We start from the raw sequence: 20,047 nt of genomic DNA on the forward strand, positions 1-20,047 counted from the left end.
CACAATTTCTTTATCCATTTATCCACGAACACTTAGCTTGTTTCCATATCTTGGATATTGTAAATAATGCTGCAATAAACATGGGAGAGTATATATTTTTTCGAGTGTTTTTGTTTCCTTTGGTTAATTACCCAGAAGTGAAATTGCTGGATTATATGGTAGCTCTATTTTTAATTTTTTGAGGAACTTCCATGTGTTTTCTATAGTGGCTACACCAGTTTTCATACCAACAGTGCACAAGGGTTTCCACATCCTGGCTAACATTTATTTCTCGTCTTTTCAATAACCATTTTAAAATATGTGTGAGGAGATAACTCATTGTGGTTTTGATTTGCATTTCCCTGATAATTAGTAACACTGAGAATCTTTTCATGTACCTGTTGGCCATCTATGTGTCTTTTGAAAAATATCCATTCAGATATTCTTCCCATTTTTTAATCATTTTATACTGGTGAGTCATATGAATTCTTAAATATTTTGAATATTAACCCCTTATTAGATGTATCATTTGCAAATATCTTCTCCTATTTGGTAGGTTGCCTTATCATTTTGATGGTTTCCTTTAAAGTGCAGATTTTGTTTGCTGTAGTCTACTTGTTTATTTTTGCTTTTTGTTGCCTTTACTTTTGATATCGGATCCAAAAACCATTGCAAAGAGCAATGTCAAGGGGCTTACTGCCTGTTTTCTTCTAGGAGTTTTGGGGTTTCAGGTCTTATATTCAAGTTTGTAATCAATCTTTAATTAATCATTGAAGATGGTGTAAGACAGTGGTCAAGTTTCATTCTTTTGCTAATGGTTGTCCAGTTTTCCCAACACCAACTATTGAAGAGACCGTCCTTTCCCCATTCTATATTCTTGGTTCCTTTGTTGTAGATTGACTACATACAGGTGGATTTATTTCTGGGATCTCCATTCTGTTCTAATAATTTGTTTTTATGCCAATACCATAATTTTTATCACCGTAACTTTATAATATAGTTTGACATCAGGGAGCGTGTTGCTTCCAGCTTCGTCTTTCCTCAGGTTTGCTTTGGCTATTCATGGTCTTTTGTGGTTCCACATAAACTTAAGGACTGTTCGTTTTATTTCTGTGAAAAATGCCATTGGAATTTTAATAGTGTTTGTATCGAATCTGTAGATTGCTTTGTGCAGTATGAACATTTTAACAGTTCCATGAGCATGTCTTTCCCTTTTTTGTGTATCTTCTTCAGTTTCTTTCATCAATGTCTTATAGTTTTCAGTATACAGGTCTTTCATGTCTTTGGTTAACTTTATTCCTAGTATTTTATTATTTTTGACATAATTGTAAATAAGATTAATTTATCTTGATATTTTATTAGTGTATATACACAGGACAGATTTCTGTGCATTGATTTTGTGTCCCACAAGTTTACCAAATTCATTTATTTATTCTACCAGTTTTGTGTGGAATCTTTAGGGTTTTCTATATCATCTCATCTGAAAATAGTGTTTTACTTCTTCCTTTCCAATTTGGATGCTTTTGGCTAGGACTTCCTATATTGTGTTGAAAAAAAAAAAAAAAGTGGCAAAAGTGGGCATCCTTGTCCTGTTACTGATCTTAGAGAAAAAGCTTTCAACTTTTAGCATGATGTTAGCTGTGGGCTTTATGATGTTGAGGTCTGTTGAGAGTTTTTATCATAAATGGACGTTGAATTTTGTCAAATGTCTTTTTCTGTGGCTATTGAGATGATCATATGATTTTTATGCTTCATTTTATTAATGTGATGTATCATATTGATTGATTTGCAGATGCTAAACCATTCTTACATTCCTGGAATAAATATATTTGATCATGGTGTATGTTCCTTTCTTGATGTGTTGTTGAATTTTATTTGTCAAATATTTTGTTAAAGATTTTTATGTCTAAGTTTATCAGGGACTTTAGCCTGTAATATTCTTGTGGCATCCTTGTCTAGTTTTGGTATCAGGGTAATGCTAGCCTATTCAAAGGAGTTTGGAAATGTTCCCTTCTCTTCTGTGTTTTGGAAGTTTGAGAAAGGTTAGTATTCTTTAAATGTTTGGCAGAATTCACTGGTGAAGCTGTCAGGTCCTGGACTTTTGTTTATTGGGAGGTTTTAATTATTGATTCAATCTCCTTACTAGTACTTGGTCTGTTTATAGATTTTTTATTCCCTCATGATTTAGTCCTGGTAGGTTGCATATTTCTAAGGATTTATCCATTTCTTCTGTGTTGTCAAAGTTGTTGGTGTTCATAGTAGTTCCATGTGACATTTTGTACTTCTATGGTTTTTTTGCAGTCTCTTACCTTGTTTCTGTACCATTCCATTGCAAACTCTTTTGCCTGCTCTCAAATGGGTTCCATCCTTGACTAAACTTCTTTCTAACAGAACAAACATTCCACCTACCCCCCTTCCACTTTTTTTTTTTTCCAAAGAGAAATTTTATTTGGCAATCAGTAAAATATAGGCTCTTTGTCTCTTCATCTTAGCACTGCATTATTCTTAAAAATGAAAACATTATGCTATGGTAGTCGATACTTACTAAATATGTTGAAATAATGAATATTGTTAAATGCCTCTAATATGAAAGACTAAAAAAAGTACTACTTTATTACTATCATAAATTCCAACTTATAATTTGATAAAAATTAAAAATACAAGGTACTACTTTCAGAGCACTTATAGTATATGTCCCATTTAAATGTATTTGTTAAGTTAGAACACTGTTTAAGATGAATTAAATATTCACAGAATCCTTGAAATAGTTGAAGAAAACATGGCTTTAGACCTATTACTCTTAACGTCGATCAATATGCAATAATTCTTAAGACTAGTTATCTTGATAGTTTCAATTTAATATTAGTCATGTGAAAATCACACGTACAAAGGAAAAAATTGAAAATTTTGGAAATTTGAAAATATTGGAAATTTATTTATATACATTGCTGCATGGTTAATTAAGCACCGACACAAATCTGCATTTTTCTTATATTCCCTAAGAGGGTATTTATGATTTTTAGGGTACATTTTAAAGAAAATTTAAATCTACTGTCACATAATAAAGGCTTTTAATAGTTCACTGTCTAAATTGTCTTTCATTTCATTAAGTTTTATGATGACACTAAAAAGTTCTGGCGATATCACGGTTGGGTTTTGGGTTCACCTGCACATTTTTTTCCCTGTGCTTGATATCCAGTCTCTTTCCTAATAGTACTACTAGGACTCCAAATGTTGCTACCAGTTCTCAGGACTTTCCTCAACTTTTTATCTAGCTTCCCAAAACTCCTTCCTAGGAAATGACATTGACATCGTGTTTAGAAGCCGCAGGCCATCTTTTTCTTCCTTTTCTATTTCTTAAACTTGTTTCTCCTTCTTTTGCTAAAATTTAATTCAGCCAAACACTTGGAAAGATAGGCAAGAGATATGTTAGGAACAAGTGTTTTCTATCTTATATCGCTTTTCTTCATTTCCTTCCTCTTATATTAAGGTTTCAATTCCCCTATTAAAAACATAAAATTCAACTTGAGGTTTAGAAACATAGCTAAAAATGCTGTAAAAAGTAAATAATTTTCCAGGTAAAGGCATACAAAAAAATAATGAGAAACTAAAATTTATGGCAAAAAAAAAAAATTTTAATGTATAAACAGAATTCTTTTCTCTTAACCGTAGAAATATAAGGACAAATTATAATATGTGTGGTAGACTGTTACATTTATGGTGCCCAATGAATCATACTTCCTGCCTTCTGTATCACACTGACTCTAGACTTGACCATGAGATTTGCTCTGTTCAACAGAGGATGGCCAAATGCAACAGAATTACAGGCTTGATAAGGTCTTGTACATTAGGGCTTGCCCTCTTGGAATGTTTTCTCTCTCATGGGAAGAAGCACAGTCCAGTCTACTGGAGGATGAGAGGCCAGGTAGGACAGAGACAGTCAAGTCACTGAATCATGAGAAATTATAAAACATCCTTGTTTTAAACCACTGAGTTTGGGGGTGTTTTGTTATGCAGCAATAAATAAGAGCTACAGTTTTTAGAACTTTATCATCTTTGTCTACGTTTATGGAAGAGAAAATGAATAAAAATCAAATATATTTAATTTGAAAAAACACTTAAGGTCTCTCAGCAAACTTCAACAATATTAGACTTGCTGTACTCCTATTTCCCCCTCTGCCTCAGCTATTCAGTTCATTTCATTATTTATAAGAATCAACATTTTAACTATTATACATTCTATAGGCACAGACAGTAGGAACTATATCAATGAACAAAGAGTACATGATAAATATTTTTATTTTTAACACTGAATTGTACATTTTTCATACAAAAGATGAGATTCTAGCCTGTTTTTAAAAAATAATTACATGTGCTAATATCTTTAAGTTTTTTTATAGAAGCTAATTTTTTTCTAAATTTGCAGCTTCATCCAATAGCTTTTATAGAATCAATCTCTTGAATATATTTCCAATATCCTTTAAAAAATAAATTCATACAAGATAATTTTTTAACACAGTAAGTTACAGTATAATTGCCCAGTCTTCCTGCTACCACTGATACTTTTCCCAGTACAGAGAAGCCAACATATTGGAGTAACTAATTCTCTGTATTTACTTTTATTAAAAAGAGGTTTTTGGTAGTCAGAACAAATAACCTCTCATTTGTTGCTTGAAAGCCTAAAATAGGCTCATTGGTTTCTAGGCTTGCTACTTGCTGCTTAGCAACCTGCCCTACTTGCCTGCCTTCCTTCCTGTTGTAAAGCACGGTGGACATGGGAGTGGGCTGCCGGTAGATGAACACTCGACGGAGGCACTCACAAAGGGCTGCATAGGAGTAATTTGGAGAACAGGCAAAAAACTTTTTGTCTCTCTTTGATGCTTGGACGTAGCCTGCCAAGGAATACAAGCCAAACAAGAAAAACTATTTATTATAGAGAAGAAAAACTGCGCCTTAAAATTTCACAATTTTGTTACACATTAAAATGCCTAAATAAAATGAAAACATACTCAACAATTAATGATTAGCCACAGTAAATCTCTCTCAACTGATGCAAAAATACAGTTTTAATTTCTAAGAAACAAAATAAATAGGGTTTCATTTCTTCAAGAAAAGCACAATATAGCACCATATCAATTCCATGAATAATTAAAACACTAAAATTCTAAAATCTAAAATGCTAAAAACCTGCCAAAATATCTTTAAATGCCAATTTAAAAACTAGGTTCATAAATCACAGATGTGTCATTATAGAATCTTTTTCTTTTTTCTTAACTTATAAATGGGAAAATGTTTACAGGATACCATTATAATGTTACTTTAGGAGTGTGTTCATAACGTAGACCCCATTTCTGATGGTACTAATACGCACAATATGTTCTCATTATTTCTGTGTTAGTGGTGTTTTTATATACCAACACCAACACTGTAACAGAATTCTGTTGTACTTCAACACCCAGAAGTCGAACCTTGAGACCACTTCGAGCTTGAAAGAAAATTCAAGTATATCTAATTTTAAAAACTTCATTAGGACGTTCCTTGAAAACTAATTACACTTTGAAAAAAAAAAAGTATAATCTTTTTAAAAATTATCTTTACAGATTAAAGCAGCATTTATGTTCTAAAATATAAATTAGGATTTTCAGATCGGGACATGGTTACTGAATGTTATAACGTGTGAGATAAAAATATAACACTAATGTAAACTGAGTCTTCATCAAACGAATGAGCAAAGGAACCACTGAGCACAAGCAAATAAATGTAATTTTTAATATTAATCATGGTTTGAGAAGGAAAAAGAAAATTAGATACCTATTTGGGCAGCTTAGAATTAGTTCACCAGGTTAATCTTGACAAAATTCATAATGTTTATATTATCTCAAGACTACATATCTAATGTAATATTGATTTAACTTAAATTCACATATAATTCTTCTACACTAGGGAATTTAGGGATACAAATAGAAGATTTGAGCATATGAAAATTATGATAAGAGTTTCTTCTTACTAAAAAACAATAAAAAAATAAAAATTATAGTGAAGAGGCTAGAAATTATGCAGTTAAATTATTCTATCAAACTTTATTTCAGGTCATTAAAATGCATTTGGAGTCCCAATTAACCAGTTTAACAACTTATTTTGTTAACTCTAAGGAATAATTGACAAATCTCCTCTACAATTAGGGTTGTGCACATATAGTAATCAAAATGCCGAATTTTACTTCTGTTGCCAGTTTAAAATAACCTTTAAATAAAACAATAACTGTGGCTAATTCATGTAAAAACTTTCTCCCACACAACACTAATGTATTTTGACAAAATCAATTATTGCATAAGTCTATAATTATGTAGTTTAAAGCCCTGGTTTTAAAACCAGTATTTTCCATTTTACCCTACAGAATAAATTTTATTTCTGCTTCTTACCATTTCCCCTAAGTATCTGCATTATAATGGCTCTCCCTGCACTAAAGTCCCATGAAAGATGTCTCCTAATATGCATTACCTTACAGCAATTCTATGGTGTTTTGGAAGATTACTCTGAAGAAACCTGAATACAAGTTCCATGCAGAGTACTGTCACCCCCTTGCTCATATTCCAGTATTGTACAGCTTAACTGGAATAAACAAATAATTGATTAGAACAATGCAAGTGGTAAGATAACCACTTTGATTTCTCTTCTGCACGAGCATAAAAACAGATTAGTCCTACTGTTCTAAAAGTATTAAATTCATCAAATATAGTATCAGCAACCAAATTATAGCACAAATCAATCCAAATATAATTAAAATAGCTCAAATTTTTAATAAGGAAAAAAGATAAACTTAAAAAAAGAATGATGACTGTAATTTCTGATGTAATGACAGATGCCATCGAAGAGCTTGCTTCATACCCAAAGCGTTGAAGGTTGCGATGTGCTCCCACATGTCGTCCCGCGGGCTGGAGTGCGGCTGCCAGAGCAGCGCGTCGACGTCATGCCGCAGGCAGAAGCAGGGCATGTCTTTAGGGTCCACGACGACGGAGAAAAGGTACTGATTGCTTCCAAGATTCACCTAAAATGAAGAGCAACGAACAATATTTTACTCAGCAAGTTAAAAATGATAATGATGACAAAAAGTGACACACGATACTTTGTCAGCAACTTTTCTGAATTTTTTACGTACTTAATCTGATTAACTCTTCATAATGCCCTGGGAGAAATGTGCTGCTGTTGCTTCCATTATGAGCTGAGGAAGTGATGCACAGGCCGCTTATGCAACTTGCTCAAAGTCTGCCTGGTAGTAAGTCATGGAGCTGAGACTTGAACCCAGAGTCAACATTCTTAACCATTACACTGTACTACCTCTCGACTGTCACTAATATATATAAAGCACCAATTTTAACATCAGGATGTTTTTTAAACCACAGTATACAGATATGTAGTTTATAAATGCTAACTTTTAACAATAATTGCCAAGAACAATGATAGTTACTAGGATTAATGAACACATTCCACACGCAGGCATGTTGTTATAAATATTAATCTCAGGAACCCACAAGGCTGTTATTATTTTCATTTAATAGATGAAAAAATATACTTAGAGAGCTTGAGTAATATGTTCTAGGCTACACAGAAAAATCACAATGCTGAAATTTAAACTCAGATCTGTCTGTTTACAAATTATTTACTTTGGTTTACTGCTTAATTACAGTATTAACATCAAGAACGTTTACCACATTAATTTTTATTGCAATATTGATGGCTAAGGGAATCCATTTCAATATGAAATTCTCAAATTGAGACTCATAGGTGGATTCCATCTACCAGAATATTTCTTTTAATGGAAACAGGTTCCAATAATATTCTCCTTTATTAGAAACGTTATTACCGGAGTTAAAAATGCCTAAATACCAACAAAATCATATCAAACGTAGAAAGCAAAATATGCATAGTAATGATAAATACTGAATTGCTCCTATAAATTTTAGAGCACACTGGAGAATAAAGTGAGTTAAAAGTAGAGGCGGAGACCTGGTCAATATTCAATAGGGAAAGCTGTGAAATGGGCTCTCCAGAAAGCATTACTGGTAGAGCTGTGCCAGCGCAGGCTACTGCTGGGCACAGAGAGCCCAGTGAGAGAGCAGTCCAATTTCTGCTGCCCCAAGAACTCCTGGGGATAGGGCTCTTAGAGGGGAGCAGGTGCTTTTCTCTACAGAAGGGGAACAGGCTGGCACACAATGTTCACAGACTATTTCTTCTCTCCCTTTACTCCTGATAATCACTGGCTAAGTGAGCTTTATTTTCAAAATCACCACCAACCAGCCTTTTATGGGAAGTTTGATGCACCCAACACTGCTTCAGGTCTCTACCCCGTACTCCCCCTCTGCTATTCTCACTTGTTTACCAAGAGCCACAAAAGAGAAATAAGCTCATAGGACCTGTGTGCAAAAAAATGCTTCTACGGTAACACCTAAAAAAGTTATTTGGTTTCGCTTTTCTCATGGTAGTATTGAAATCTCTTGGTAATCATGTATGCATTTTATTACGTTTTCTTACCACATTGCACCAGCTAGAGTTTCTAGCCCAATGCTGACGAGCCGTGATGAGGGCAAACACCCTTACTAATCTTAGAGGGACACACGTGGTCTTTTACCAGGAGGTATGATAGTAACTACAGGTTTTATAGAGGAGGCAGTTACCTTCAATTCCTAGTTCGCTAAGCATTTTTATCATAGATAGATGCTAAATTTTGTCAAATTATTTTTCTGTATCTACTAGGATGGTCAAATATTTTTCTTCTTTAGTCTGTTGATATGTTTAATTACACTGATTAATATCTGAATGCTGAATCTCTCCTGAATTCTCAGGATAAACTCTACTTTGTCATGATGTGTTATCCTTTTTGCTTGTTGCTTAGATTCATTAATATTTTACTGAGGATTTTTGTGTCTGTATTCATGAGGAATATTGATCCCTGCCCCCCACACCCCCATTTTCTTGTCATGTGAGAGATGTTCCTTTCTCTTTTATTTTCTGGAACAGTTTGTGTAGAATTGGTACTGTTTCTTCATTTGATAGAACACACCAGTAAAGTAATCCAGGTCTGAAGGTTTCTTTGTTGGAAGGTTTTTAATAATAAATTCAATCTCTTTAACATATATAGGGCTATTAAGGTTATGTACTTCTTCTTTGAGAGAACTATGGTAATATTTGTCTTTCGAGAAATTTGTTTCACTAATTGGTCAAATATACAAAAATAGTTGTTCATGATATTCCATTATTACACCTTAGTGTCTTTTAGACCTGTACTGATATGCTCAATTCCTGATATTGGTTAATTTGTGTCTTTTTTTTTTCAAGATCAAGACTTACCAATCTTGATCTTTCAAAAGATCAGCTTCATCGGTTTTCTTCATTTTTGGTTTTCAATTTCACTGATTTCTGTTCTTTATATTTTCCTTATTCCTGCTTGTTTTAGATTTGTTTGCAGTTCTTTTCCTAGCTTAATGTGGAAGCTTAAACTATTGAGACTTTTGTTCCTTTTCTAATGTAACATAATACTATAAATTTTCCTCTAAGCATTTCTTTAGATGCATCCCACATGCCCTATGTTTCCTTTTCATTCAATCAAAATATTTCCTAACATCCTTTGTGAGTTCCACTAAGGCTCATGGTTGGTCGGAAATGTTTTCTTTAATTTCCAAATATTTGTGAATTTTCCATGTTTTTCTGTTAATTTCTAATTTAATTCTGTTATGTTCAGAAAATATTCTGTTTACGATTCTTTGTCCTTCAAATTTGTTGAGGTTTACTTTATGGCCCAGAATACGGTCTATTTTGGTGAATGTCCCATGTCCCTTCTGGAATTCCAATTAGATGTACGTTAGACCATGATATTACTGCACAGCTCTTAGGTGCTCTTCTTGTTTTTAATCCCCAGCCCCCGCCCCCCCCCCGCCCCCACCACCACCACTTTGCTTTTGGTTCTGCTAATTTTTACTAACCTTTCTTCAAGGTAACTGATTTTTTTCTGCAGACGTCCTGAGTATACTGATTATCTTGTTGAAGGCGCTCTCTTCTCTTGTTGCTGTGCTTCTTTTGTTTTAATTTCTAGCATTTTCATTTGTATCTTTTACAGTTTCTCTCTGCTAAAATTCTGCATGTATCCATATGTTATCCACCTTCCCCACTAAAGCCTTTAACATATTAACCATAGTTATTTTAAATTCTTTGATAGTTCCAAAACAAGTCATCTCTGCGTCTGGTTACATTATCTGCCTTGTTTTCTTGACAGTAGGATGTTTTTACTTTTTTCTGTATGTTGTGTAATTTTGAATCTAATACCGAATTTGTAAAACAGTACAGACGGAGGTAAATAGTATTTATGCCTGGGAATGGACACACTCCTTTAGCTAGGCCATTACTAAGGGTGGTTATGACAGAGGGAGGTTGAGACAAGGCTGATCTGAGCTTGAGTTCTGTTGCTGCTATGACCAGTTACCTTCAGTGCATTGGTAGCTTCAAATTCTTCTAGTTACACCTTGTGCTCTGGTGGGGACTAACTTATTGGAAGATTTTCTTCAATTGTACTGTTTTCCACCCCAGCTTTAGGCCTTCACTATGCATATCTACGTCTCAAACGGTGCCTCCATTCTCTCCTTCCCTAGTGGTAGACTGGTGTTGCCCATTTTTTGGTGCTTCTCAGCCTGATGATGGTGGGCTGGAGGGATAGAAGAAGAGTATTCTCTACTGTCTTGTTTGCTTTGGCCTCAGTTTTGGGTCTGTGTCCTGGGGTTTCAGGGTTTGTGCCTTTTTAATGCTGCTGCCCCTTCTCCAGGGGTAGGAGACTTCTAATAGTCTGGGCCTAGGATAATTTCCTAGCCCTTCTTCCAGGCACAAATATGATGTTTTAAAAATTATTTTTATTTCCCTCCAGATGAAACAGGTCTTCTTCCCAGCTCTTGGGATGCTATGATTTGATGCTCTTCATTCAGCAGCTTAAGGCTTTTGTTACTCAAGAAAAATAATCCAGACAGAACCTCATACTTTTTCCACAGTAGAAGATACTTCTTTTCTCCAATCTCACGCCACCCAAGTAGCTTTTCTCTCGTCTCCTCTCTTATTCCCAGTCTCACTTGTTAGGTTCTGGTTCTGGTTCACAAAAAAAATCTGTAAATCTCAAAGGTTCTCTACTTTCTTGCTAGCACACACAAGGCCTTTAGCAATGTGTTAGTTAAATTCTTCTTACTCACTTATACAGCACCTTTCTTCTTCCCATGCTCAGATGAACCAGTTCTCCTAACCCATCTCTCCTTGGTGGCACCTGTTTTTCCTTCAATTTCAAGCTACTTGGTTGCCCTATAAACCTAGGCTTTCTGATGAATTTTTTTAAAGTAATGATTCTACAAACTGTCCAGCCCTTTACTGTTACATTGGGAGTGACACACTTTCTACATCCAAAGCAGAATCTGGAATTCCCTTGCTCACTAGTTATAAACTTGCCTAAAAAGCTTAGGACTTCAACTTATAATCAGCAGACTGGCCATAGTTCAATATCCACGAGAAGTTCCATATACACAAGTAGGCAAATTGTATACTATAGGAACCTACTCCTTGGGCTTCTGCTAAAAGAATCAGAGACAACATTCTTTTATCTGAGATCGCAGTGCTTTCCATACTGGATGGCGGCTGGCCAAAACAATAAAATCTTCTTCTTTGAGAAGTCTAAATCCCCAAATAAACAATAACCACACACAGCCAACAGAGCAGAGAAGCTAAAGACATATCCAGAGAGACTGTAATAAGCAGAAACCATAACATGAGGTAGAAAGTGAGTAAGTGATCAACACATAGAGGTATGAGCAGCAGAAGCAAATAAAGAACACTCTGATGTGACCACAATGGCCCAGCACTAAAGGAGAGCAAAGGGACACTTGATTTTCAAGCAGATTACCTGGTCGTTGGAACTATGGTCTATCTCCTAAGCAACGTTCTACTCCTTTAGGCCTGACTTGCCAGTGCATTTGTTTACAGAATGACCCTCTAGTTCCCCATAAGATCTGAAGAGATTGTTTCCACTCTTCCTTATGGTCTCCACGTATGTTCACATTAAAGATCTATCACTTGCGATGACTAAACGTTTCCTCTCTGTTCCTTTCAACCTCTAGAAGTCCAGATAACAAATATTGTCCAAAAGAAAAGCAATTAAGATTACAAACTAAAGTAACTAGTTTTGCTAAGTGAATTAAGCGAATGACAATGAAGCGTGATAACTAAAATGTATAATTAAAATTAAGTGCACTTTTGTAGGATCCTACAGAAACAAAAACTAACACTATAAGAAAAAGAAAATGTTTGAAGAACAACAAAGACATCATATCATAATTTGAAGCAGACAAAACAGGGAAGTGAGACATTATCCATATCTGGCACGGGTAATTACCTGTAAGAATCAAGAACAAGATGTTCAAAAGGTCCCTAAATAGTCCAGAACAGATGCCACAAATCCCACTGAGTTTGCAACTTAATAGCCAACAACAAGATGGGACAGCAAATAAGAAGGGAAAGGATGACTGCTTTGGGCAGACATTGTCAAAAGTAAGAATAGTACCCAATAGCTTATGAGCCGTGGAAAGAACAGACCAGGCACAACCAGAAATGTTTTAAGTGGAACAGGCTAAGGCTATTTAGTGTAGCAGCAAAGAGCCCAACTTACTTCCAATGTCTCTAACAGTATTACTGTGGAAATATACAGCATGGTAATTAATGTTCACACTAATGACATTCAACCATGAATAAAATATTACTCTCTCTTCAGAATGCTCTAAATAAGATGTTGTGCAAATAATACATTTTAGTAAGATTCCATTTTAAAAAGGGGGGCTCTAAATATAGTTTTAGCACATAAAATAATTAATTTACATTAAACAGTTTATTCTAAAAACTCATTTTTTGTTAATGTCAAATAAATATCCTATCACCTTTAAAAAAAATACCTCCTTAAATCCATAAACCCTTTAGCCAATAAAATATAACTTCACCTACCTTCTATTCTCAGGTTTATTATAGAAAGGGTTATATTTACCTTTGAAGTACCAGTGAAGACTACAATTGAGTAAAATATTCTCTAGAGAAAGATTTGAAACATGAATTTCAAGTAGTCAATTGATTGTCTTTTTCTTTTCTTTGTAGAACACTTAAAATTAAAGACATCTGAAGATTAAATGTCAAAGTGAAGACTTTTAAACAACCTTTAATCACTGCTATTACCAAATTAAATTGAAAAGTAATAAATAAGAAAGGTTTTATCTACTCAGAAACAAAGTTTTTGTTCTAGGAAGCCAGGTTGAAAAGTTAATGACATGAAACTTTAATTCCAAATTCATACCGTACATAGCATAAACTGCTAAAATTTAGTCTGTGATTACTATGCATAAAATATTGAGTTGATCTGCATCTACCACTGTATAAGTAAAAACACTCTGTGTTTCTCCTTTACTTTCACAATACCACCACACTCGAAACGTTTCTGACTCCAGATGTGTGGTTTTCCAAAGACTATTGGGTGCTAGTCTTACTCGGACAGCACTTCTCTGACACCAGCTGGATATTTCACAATTGAATTCAATTCTGAAACAGTCTACTTGGAGATAGCTTCAGTTTCCACAGGTTTGAGGCTCAGTCCCACAAGCCTTCTCCTCCATCTTGGGTTTGATAATTTGCTAAAATGGCTCACAGAACTCAGGGAAACACTTATCTTTACAGTTTATTACACAAGGATTTGATAAAGATGAACACTCAGGAAGAGAAGCACAGTGCAAGCTAGAGGAAGGAACATGAGCTCCATTCCCTCACCAAGCACGCCACCTGCCTAGTACTTCCAATGTGTTCAGTAGCCCAGACACTCTATGAAGCCTGTACTTTGGAATTTTTATGGAGGTTTCATTGCACAGGCAAGATCAATCATTAACTCAGGCTCCAGTCTGCTCTCCTTTCCTTCCTGGAGGACAGCAGATGGGGCTGAAAATCTGAAGCTCCTAATCAGGCCTGGTCTTCCTCATGACCAGCCCCCATCTTGCCATTATCCAGGGATCCACCAGGAGTCCCTTCATTAGAACAAAAGACACTTCCATCATCTAGGATCAAATTCCAAGGGATTTAAGAGCTCTGTGTGAGGAACCAGATCAAAGACCTAATATTACAACAAAAGATGTTCCTAGTGCTCAAACCAGGAAATTACAAGGGTTTTAGGAACTAGGGACAGAGACTAATATATACATAATTTTTATTATTTTACAACTACCTTATTTAATCTTCACTTCCTGAGAATGAGGAATATGATCTCATTTTATAGAAGAGGAAACTCAGATTCAAGAGGTTAAGATATTTAAGTTAAGAAGCTAATAAGTGGTAGCTGGGATTTAAGTGCAATGTGCTTCCAAGCTCATGTTTTTTTTTTTTAATCAAAGATTTATTTTTATTTATTTTTTATTAAATGTATTGAGGTGATACTGGGTAACAAAATTATATAGGTTTCAAGTGTACAATTCAATCATATGTCATATGCATATTATACTGTGTACTCCCACCCAAAGTTAAGTTTCTTTGTCACTATATATATGTATACGTATGTATGTATATATATATACACACACACACATATGTATACATACATATACATACACAAATCACATATATGTCACCCTTTCCCCTCCCCCCCCCTTTTCTCTGGTAACCACCAAACTGTTGTGTGTCTATGAATTTCTGTTTGTCTTCTTTGTTGCTTTCAGTTTTATATCTAAGTGACTCATTTCACTTAGCATGATAATTTCAAGATCTAGCCACGTCGTCGCAAACCCATGTTCTTAATCACCACTGCGTGGTCTCTCAAAGCCTATTTTATAGTAATTATTAAGCAACCACCAGAGTGTGTCCCTGGCTGGACACTACTTCAGATATGGTAATATACAGACCATAAAATGTGTGCACACCCTGTGTGGTCAGTTAAATTGTGTTGATTAGCTGTGTGTGTGTGTGTCATGTCTGAAACTGGTGTTTTTGAACAATGGCAAAGAGGTCTTATAAAATCTCAAGTTGTATTTTTGTTTAAACGCCCATTCATAAAGATATTTAAATGCTGACAAATGATTGAGCATGGGAAGATGCCAGGTCTTGGCTAACTGATGTAAAATGCAATTGGGGGACATGCACTTACATTTTTACTTTACTACAAGCTGTAACAAAGAAAATGACTATTAGTACCTAGAAATACAAGAAAGACCTGCCAATATTTTTTCATTTTTGAAAATTATCAAATCGGACCTTTAGCTGTATGTACGTATTCTAATATTTTCGCTGACTATTCTAATGGAAGATATATACATAAATAGAGTGGAGGATTTATCAGACAATAGAAACATACAAATATATCAGAAAATGCAAAGTGCCATGAGAAAAGAAAAAGCAAAAAAGCAGGTGAAGAGATAATGTTTGATAGAGGTTACTAAGGGACGGAAGGCAACATGTGAACAGAGATCTGAATAAAGTAAGGGAACAAATAAGAAAAGGCTGAACACTTTGGGTAAAGAGAATAATAAATGCAAAGGCATAAAGAAGCATGTTTAGTATAAGGAAAAGCATGAAGACCAAAATGACTAAAGAAAAGTGAGCTAGGTAGAAGATGAAAGACAGTACTGGATTTTAAACTGTGGGCCTCAGCACTGGTAGGAAAATCAATTTAGTAGATCAATAAGAGAATTTTCTATTTTATTTCATTAAAAGTAGTATGGAATGGAGTCACTAGAGTATGTCCTATTCAAAAAGGATAGTAATGCTTTGTGAAATTTTTGCTTCAGATGTGTGTGTATTGAGTCTCAATTTAAAATACTTACAGTGAGTTACAGGAAAGTTTGAAGGGGGCTTGAGGATCATGGTAAAGATCCCAGACATTGTTGTAAATATGATAGAAAGCTACTCTAGAAAGAAAAGGAATAGAGAAATGACAAAACCTACTAAACAAACCCTTTAAAAGGATTACTTTGACCTTCACAGAAAATACTTGTTAATTCAAAGGAGAAGAAAACTTTAGAACAGCAAAACCTGGTAGACGCCACATAATTAAATTTATCACCACAATAGTAGGGGATAAAAAAAATATATAGAAAAACCCACCAAGTTCCTCCTAATGTGATACACTGGAAAGGAAATATCATTTATGTAGTATTCCAGGCTAAAATGCAACAACTGAATCTGATCCTGAGGAGATTTTGGAGACAGTCTATAAAAGGAACAAAATAAAGTCAATGTCATAAAGGCTGGATGTTCCAAATTAAAGGAGACTAACGATACATCACAACTAAATGCAATATGTGACATGAAATGAGACCCCAAATCAGGAAAAAAAAATTGCTATCAAGTACATTACCTTTGAGCAAATAGTAAAATTTGAATGTGGACTCCATATTAGATAAAAGTATTATATCAAAGTTAAATTTTTTGAATTGTATTGTGGTTATGAAAAGAAATGGGGGGAGGGGGGTCACGGGACATGGCATATGCAACTCATTCCTAAATGTTCAGCAAAAAGAAGAGGTGGAAAAAAAGGAAAAAAATAAACATGGCAAAATGTTAGCATTTGCTAAAACCGAAGTGAAGGATATTATTATGGGCTGAGCTATATCACCAACCTCTCCAAATTCAAAAGCTAAAGTTCTAACCCCCAGCATCTCAAAGTGTGGCCATCTCTGGAGACAGAACCTTCAAAAGGGTAATTAAGTTAAAATGAAGTCAATAGGGTGGGTCCAAATCAATATGACTGATGTCCCTATAAGGGGAGATTAGGACACAGACACAAACAGAGGGAAGACTTTGTGAAGACCAAGGGAGAAGACAGCCACCTGCAGTCAAGGAGAGAGGCTTGAGAAGAAACTAAATCATGCTAACCCTTAGAGCTCTAAGTTCTAGCCTTCAGAACTTGAGAAAACAAATCTGTTATTTAAGCCTTCCAGTCTGTAGCACTTTGTTATGGCAGGCCTCACAGGGAAATTAGTATACAGCTCAATTTCTAATATGGTCAAATTTGATAGGTATAATCAAAATAAACGAAATTTTATGTACCCCAGAGAACTTAAGAATGTAAAAGGGTCCTGAGACTAAAAAGCTTGAGAACCACTGGTTTACATACTTCCTAAAAGTATTTTATTCCTCTATAACTTCTGATCCTACCGTAAATATCTTTTTTGAAAGAATTAGTATATTAAGTATATGCCTTTTCAAAATGCCATTTCAAAATGACATTAACTTAAAAAAATTATTTCCTATTTGTAACTCTTCTGCATAAGCTGCAAATATTCTTTTCAGCTGTTTCAATGTCATGTTTTAAGTAGTATATAAATACCATGTGATCTGAGAAACTTAACTAATTTAATTTTTAAAAATATCCTATCACCTTTTGATTATGCAAGTCTGTATTTAATTTGATCACTAAAGAGTAGAAATAAAATGCAAGCCATGTACATAAATTTAAAATTTTCTAGTAGCCACATCAAAAAAGAGAATAAATTTTAATAATATATTTTAACCAAAATATTACCATCTCAACATAAAAATCATATAAAACTACTTACTATTTTCATACTAAGTCTCCAAATTCTGATTGTGTATTTTACATTTACAGGACATCTCAATTCAAAAAAGCCACATTTCAAGTGCCCTTGACTACTTGTGGACAGTGGTTAATGTTTTATAAAATGTGTCTAGCATAGCCCTAGACAGATGTAAAAATAATTCCTCTTCAACTGTATTTGAATTCTGATTTGAGCTTCACACCCTAGTGACAACATCTCATCACTTTTCTTCTCCAGTTCTGATATTTAATATTTTAATTTTATTGTGTTGCTGCGTATTGTATGTATTCATTTAACATTTTACTTTCCAAATGCCAAAATCTAACCCTGACTTACCTTTCTTTCATTTTACATTTTGAAACTTCATACTTTGAAAAATCTGTCATTTGCAATATAGAGTTCTGACCTTTTTGTTATAGTATTTTTCCCTAAAACTATAAAAATATATATTGACCTTTCCATGTACAGGTAATTTCAAAGTCATGACAAATGAAACCAAGAAGAGAGAACTTTAAGCAAACATTGCGGAAAGAAGTATAAACTGTCAATAAAGTACTACTTGATTCCTGAAGTGGATGTGCTGAACATCCAAGATATTACCACCTCCTTCATTCTCTTCTCTCCTGACAAGCCAACTGTTCCCCTCTTGACTACATCAAGAAACAACATCTGACCAGTAGACCTTGACTTTCATATAATAAACTGATAAACCAAATCTGCCTTTTAAAAAAGAAGATGGACTTATTATTTGTTGGAACTGTTCAATTTATAGACATTCCACTTATACCCAAAAGCAATCGTTATGCAATTTTATGTCACTGAATCTTTGCCTATATTTATAAAAGATGACTAATAATAGCAAAATTAAAGCGCTTATAATTTGCAAAAAACAACTTTGGTCTCCAATTTAACCCAAGTGAAACAAAGATAAGAATCTTTAGGAGGTTCCAGTTCAAGATGGCGACATAGGAAGGGCTTAAACTCATCTTCTCACATGGATACATGGTGTCTACAGCTACATATGGATCAATTTCCTCAGGAATAAACAAAACAAAACAACTAGCTGAGCCACTCCTACACATCAGGCAAACTAGAAAAAACTCATCCACCCTGGCATAGTGAACAACATTGGGAAGGAACTCAAAACTATGCTTCTCCCTGAGGAGCAATAAATTTGAACCCCATACATCAGATACCACACCTTTTAAGACCTGAACCTGAGAGACAAGCCTCCAAAACATAGAGCTTTGAAAGCCCACGGGGCTTGCATCCACAAGACCCACAAAACTATAACGAACTGAAAAAGAGTTCTTAAAGGGCTCACACACATGGGCTAACCACACCCTAAAGCCCCATGTGGAGGCAGCTGACTGCAAAGTGCCCAGACTTTCTGCACAAGAGGTTTATATGCTTACCTTGAAGCATCAGCGTGAGATGCAGGCATCTAATTTAACACACATTTAGGGGCCTACTAAAATACTCTCCAGGGGTGGAGACTGGTAGGCACCAACTAGACAATTTCTCTCTGCCTCACACCACTATCTTCTGGAAAGGAACTTATTACCTTGTTTGGAACCTCAATTTTTGTGTCTGCCCCCCAAGAGGCAACCTCTAGATCACCTAGCTCTGGTGGACAGAGGGGCTTCAGTTCAGTGGTCCCACAGGACTGTAACCAACACAGAAAGAGTTCTTAACTAGCTACCATCCCAGGGCTGTGAGAAAACATTTACTTAAGCCACCAGTCTGCAGTACTTTGTTATAGCAGCCAGGGTACAGCAGAAAGGCGACAGACTGAGGTGCTTCATCTTTCTGTGAAAAAGGCCTATTTACTTATTCTGGAGCTTTAGCCAGAGGCAGGCTTCTGGTTTAGCACATATCTAGGGACTTACAAAGGTACACTCCAGGGACAAAGACCAGCAGGTACTATCTTTGGGCTCCCTTTGCCGTGGTCCAGGTCGACGGCATCTCCTGGAAATGCACTTGTACACTTGTATGGCACAGGGATTTTTGCAGCAGTCATACAGAGGACACCTCTAGATTGCCTGGTTCTGGTGGCCAGCAGGATTTACACTTGTAGTCCCGCAGGAAAATACATTTTGCATACCTTAAAAGCCACTGCCAGAGGGTCTGGCTTCCAATTAGCCTGAATCTAGGTGCTGAAGGAGATCTTCCCCTTTGAGACACTGACAAGTCTTGACACACCTTCAACTACTGGGAGCCACTAAAAATAAAATAGGCTGCTTGGACAATCACAAAGGTTTGAGAGACAACGGAGAGCTAGGGCAGAGTTGAACAATAAGGTTCATCTCCTGTACAGGGCCACTCCTTTAAGGCTAGGAAAAGTAGCTGCTTTATCCAAGGTGTAGAAACAACATAAAGAATCAAGGAAAATGAAGAAATAAATTAATATGTTCTAAAGAACAACATAAAATCTTTGGAAGAGACTTTAATGAAATGGATATAAGTGA

At 35.2% G+C, this 20,047-nt stretch overlaps 1 protein-coding gene across 1 annotated transcript in view; it reads right to left on the minus strand.

Moving 5' to 3' along the window:
* Positions 1–4,260: 4,260 nt before the first annotated feature.
* NUDCD1 (NudC domain containing 1) overlaps positions 4,261–20,047 on the minus strand; it is a 58,006-nt gene continuing 42,219 nt past the window's right edge. Inside the window, exons 9-10 of the mRNA XM_016158985.2 lie at positions 6,868–7,027; positions 4,261–4,871 (exon numbers count right to left, since the gene is read on the minus strand). Of these exons, the coding sequence (XP_016014471.2) occupies positions 4,579–4,871; positions 6,868–7,027 (453 nt within the window). The 3' untranslated portion in view covers positions 4,261–4,578. The remainder of the gene's footprint in view (positions 4,872–6,867; positions 7,028–20,047) is intronic.

This window comes from Rousettus aegyptiacus, unplaced genomic scaffold, assembly GCF_014176215.1.
Source record: "Rousettus aegyptiacus isolate mRouAeg1 unplaced genomic scaffold, mRouAeg1.p scaffold_m13_p_15, whole genome shotgun sequence".
Lineage (NCBI taxonomy): Eukaryota > Metazoa > Chordata > Mammalia > Chiroptera > Pteropodidae > Rousettus > Rousettus aegyptiacus.